Source organism: Parambassis ranga, chromosome 9 (assembly GCF_900634625.1).
Source record: "Parambassis ranga chromosome 9, fParRan2.1, whole genome shotgun sequence".
NCBI classification, from domain to species: domain Eukaryota; kingdom Metazoa; phylum Chordata; class Actinopteri; family Ambassidae; genus Parambassis; species Parambassis ranga.
In genome coordinates, this window is record NC_041030.1 from 1322351 (window position 1) to 1326887 (window position 4537).

Sequence of the window (4537 nt, forward strand, 5' to 3'; positions counted from 1 at the left end):
ACATCCACAATTATGAGATAATAAACAAGCTTTTTTTCAAAAACAAATACAAGGTGTGGATGTCCTCTTTACACTTGTGTTGCATAAAGCGACAAAAGGGCACTCACAGTTGTATTCATTCATTCATTCATTCTAGTACTAGATCCATGATCATAAATATTTACATGTTCTATACTCCAAATGGATAGTAACAAACTATACAAATACTGTAGCCTACTTTTGAAATACTAGAAAAAGTTTATGTAGGCTGTACTCTGTTTATTCAACTGCAAAATCCAATTTGCTGCTTATGTTTATAAAGATTTGAAAATGTATTAAAACTCCTTTGTAATGTAATCTAAGTGCATGCACAGATGTGATTCCCTCTTCCTCCAGTGGTTTATGATGTATTCTGTATCTGATGAATATGACATGCATGTTCAGTCATGCCTCTACATAGTAATGTCCTCTATTATAATTACAACGGGAACTCTTGCTGTATGTGCTATGACCCCTTAATCTGAGAAAAGCAAAAAAAAAATTATATTAAGTATTATGGTTCTATAAATGAAAAGAAAAATGCTTAGAGCTTACACAGAAACAAAAGAGGGAGAAAGTAACTGCCTTTGTTGCCCTGTGTGCCACATTGCGCAACATTTTGGATTCTCAGAAAATGAGTGTGTCCTGCTGTAAGTGAAGTTTGTTTCTGAGGACAAACAAACAGAAAGAGGGAAGTTTGCTGTGAGCCTTTGAAACTGCTTTAATGAACGAGCTGTTCCGCACGATTTGGAAATAATCCGCGTGTCAGTGTCATCTTTCTTATGCAAAGTAGCTGTCTTTGAAGGCGGATCTTTTGGCAGGTTAGACCGGGACGGAGGCTCCGACCAGCTCAGACGTGCATTGCCACCAAACGCATCAACTGCCTGCGGGAGGAGCATATTCCTGCACTACTGGAACACATTGTTTATATCACGGATGATATTTATTTGGCTCGCCGTGTGGACCGGCTGTTTCTGGAGCCATCCTCGTCGCTAAAAAAGCTGGAGGAAATGGAATTTTATTGTTTTTCCAAGTTGTCGCGGACAGAGTGAGAGCGCACTGCTGCACAGTCCCGAAAAGTGTCATGAAACGTGCAGACGGAGCGGCGAATCTTTTGGAAGAAAGAAGGAAACAAGTCGGAACACATGGTTATTCTCTTTTTACTCACAGTAGACTGAACAAGTAGCTCCAGCACCTCCGCTACAAACTGAGCGCGCACAGCATGGACCTGACGGTATACTACATTTTCGGACCATCGCAGGACTTGTATTAAATTAATATTAATATTTCCATTTCTAGGAGTGTGGTGATCTTGCCACTCTTGAGAGTACGTTTTTCCTTATTGACCCTCTACCCAACACCACAACTTGTTTTCATAGCAAACGGAAACCTGTGTGTTGTGGTGAAGATTTTTTTTTTAAATTGAACAGGAGAGAATGTGGTCAGCAGTGAGTTTTATCTCTGTGCTGCTGGTGCTGTGCAGCAGCAGGGGTTTAGCCATAAGCTCAATTGACCCTGACTGGTCAGGAGAGGGGAGATGTCAACACATCACCATCTCCCAGTGTAAAGACATTGGCTACAACATGACTCGCATGCCAAATCTCATGGGCCACGATGACCAAAAAGAGGCAGCGATCAAGCTGCAGGAGTTTGCCACGCTCATTCAGTTTGGATGCCACAGTCACCTGAAGTTCTTTCTGTGTTCCCTGTATGCTCCCATGTGCACAGAGCAGGTGTCAAACCCAATCCCAGCATGCAGAGTGATGTGTGAGCAGGTCAAGCTTAAATGCTCACCAATCTTGGAACAGTTTAACTTCCCCTGGCCTGAATCTCTGGACTGCTCCCGTCTGCCGACCAAAAACGACCCCAACAACCTCTGCATGGAGGCGCCCAACAATGGCTCAGATGAGCCCCCCAAAGTCTCCCACACTCAGCCTCCAGACTTCAGGCCACAGCGGCCTCTGAGTGGGCAGGACCTGCACCTTAAAGACAGCGGCAGCAAGCAGATGTGCAGCAACCCGGGCAAGTTCCACTTTGTGGAGAAAAGTGAGTCCTGTGCCCCAAAATGTTACCCAAAAGTAGATGTATACTGGAGCCAGGGAGATAAGCAGTTCTCTCTGGTGTGGATGGCCATCTGGTCCATCCTGTGCTTTGTCTCCAGTGCCTTCACTGTCCTCACTTTTCTCATTGACCCACAGCGATTCAAATACCCCGAGAGGCCGATCATCTTCCTCTCCATGTCCTACTGTGTTTACTCTGTGGGTTACCTCATAAGACTTTTTGTGGGAGCTGACAGGATAGCCTGTGACAGAGACAATGGGGTCCAGTATATTATTCAGGAGGGTCTGGAGAGCACTGGCTGCACTATTGTGTTCCTCATCCTGTATTATTTTGGTATGGCCAGCTCCCTCTGGTGGGTTATCCTGACCCTAACATGGTTCCTCGCTGCAGGGAAGAAGTGGGGTCATGAAGCCATCGAGGCCAACAGCAGCTACTTCCACCTGGCTGCATGGGCCATCCCGGCTGTCAAGACTATTATGATCCTGGTGATGAGGAAGGTGGCCGGAGATGAGCTGACAGGCATCTGCTATGTTGGAAGCATGGATGTTAAAGCTCTTACCGGCTTTGTGCTCATTCCTCTCTCCTGCTATCTCATCATTGGCACTTCTTTCCTGCTGTCTGGCTTCGTGGCCCTCTTCCACATCCGCAAGATTATGAAAACAGAGGGCGAGAACACGGACAAGCTTGAGAAACTGATGGTCCGCATCGGGGTCTTCTCTGTCCTCTACACCGTCCCAGCCACTTGTGTCATTGCCTGCTATTTCTACGAGAGGCTTAACATGGACTACTGGCGTGTCCTGGCAGACAAGCAAAAATGTGTGGACAACAGTGGACCAGAGTCAGACGAGTGTGTCATTAAGACTTCCATCCCTGCTGTTGAGATCTTCATGGTGAAGATCTTCATGCTGCTTGTGGTGGGCATCACCAGTGGTATGTGGATCTGGACCTCAAAGACACTGCAGTCGTGGCAGAATGTGTTCAGCAGGAATCTGAAGAAGAGGACAAGGAGGAAGGCTGCGAGCGTCTTCACCAGCAGCAGGCCTTACATCAAACCTCACCCATCTCTCAAAGGGCATAATACTAAATATGAACCTACACGGCCTCCGCCAACATGTGTATGAGCTCTTTGTACAATGACCCCCCCTCCCCCTGAAAAAAATACTTTTAAGGCCCTAAACAACACTTAAGAGTGATAAGAGTGCCATTGAAAGATTTTATTTATCCCAAATGCATTGTAGATTATACAAGTTGTTTTTTTTGTATCCTAAATCTTGTCATGCAACAAGAGCTGCCTTTGTTTGAGGAACAAAAATCTGCTACTCCTGGATTCACTTATCCTATTGAGAATCTTGGTAGAGGAAAAAAAATTCTTATTGTTCCCAAGACAAAAACAGTGGAATAAACCATTTGGATGTGCCATGGGGTTACTTGAATAATGTGCAATAGATGTTTTCCTTATGGCAAAAAGACACTTGTACTGTTAGTGACGGATTACAGACAATGAAAGGAGCCCATACACAATGGAAGCAAATGGTCAGAGAGATGCTTGTTGTGGGAGGCTTTTTAATGGAAATTTTAAACAGTGTCATATATGTTTGAACTGGACTGAGAGCAGCTGTTGAATGACGCTGGAGACCTTATGAACTGCCCATTGTGAGGCAAATCCATGCCATAAATTAATCAAGCACTCGATACTGAAAAGTTATTTGTACACACATTTTCCCAGTTTTTTTTTTTTGCTTTGCTGTTTTATAGCACAAGGGAATGTATATATTTCTAAAAAAAGTTGAGATTTTTTTATAGAAAACTTAATAAAAACGTTCTAGTTTTAAATGTTTGACAAAGCCAGCATTGTGTCTTTGCAACTCTTTATTACTGTCCTGCCAACCTTTCTAATATGCCGCAGTTAATGCATCTAAAAATGTAAACCTTTAACAAGCATGTCAGCACTATTGTTAGCACCCAGGAATAATTGACAAAGGCAACAAGAGACACATTTTCAGCTCATAAATGCGGCACATGCACTCCAAATAGAAGAAAATGCATTCATACACGCTGAATATATTAGTGTGCTTTGTAGAAAAGACACACAAGTGATGTTTAAGTCAGTCATTTTTTCTTTCATAAAGAGGAATAACATGGCCTTCCATTTGATCATCTATGTTTTATTCTCAGGTGCTGTGTAGTGGTGTTTGCACTGATATTAATAGAGAATATTTCAGTAAAGTGTCAACAGGAGAGTTTAGCCCTTTTGACAACTTGCTAATGATTTTTATAGTATACTCCTTAATGCCTTTGTCTTGGGTGCTTATATAAGCTTTTGCGTAGTTGATTATTTCAGCTGCAGTAATTATGTACAACTTTATTTTAGTCCCCTACCCTCTTGCTCTCTCTTTCTGCCTCTCACTGTGCTGTATGTGTCAGTGCGTATCAATGAAATGTGTGTGTGTGTGTGTGT

At 43.2% G+C, this 4537-nt stretch overlaps 1 protein-coding gene across 1 annotated transcript; it reads left to right on the plus strand.

Moving 5' to 3' along the window:
• Positions 1-703: 703 nt before the first annotated feature.
• On the plus strand, positions 704-3916 carry fzd10 (frizzled class receptor 10). Its single transcript, XM_028414993.1, has one exon. The coding sequence runs from the start codon at positions 1455-1457 to the stop codon at positions 3198-3200; it is 1746 nt and encodes a 581-aa protein (XP_028270794.1). The 5' UTR covers positions 704-1454; the 3' UTR covers positions 3201-3916.
• Positions 3917-4537: the final 621 nt, after the last annotated feature.

Coding starts and splice junctions, on each gene's coding strand:
- fzd10 (XM_028414993.1), top strand. CDS start 1,455: ATGTGGTCAGCAGTGAGTTTTATCTCTGTGCTGCTGGTGCTGTGCAGC.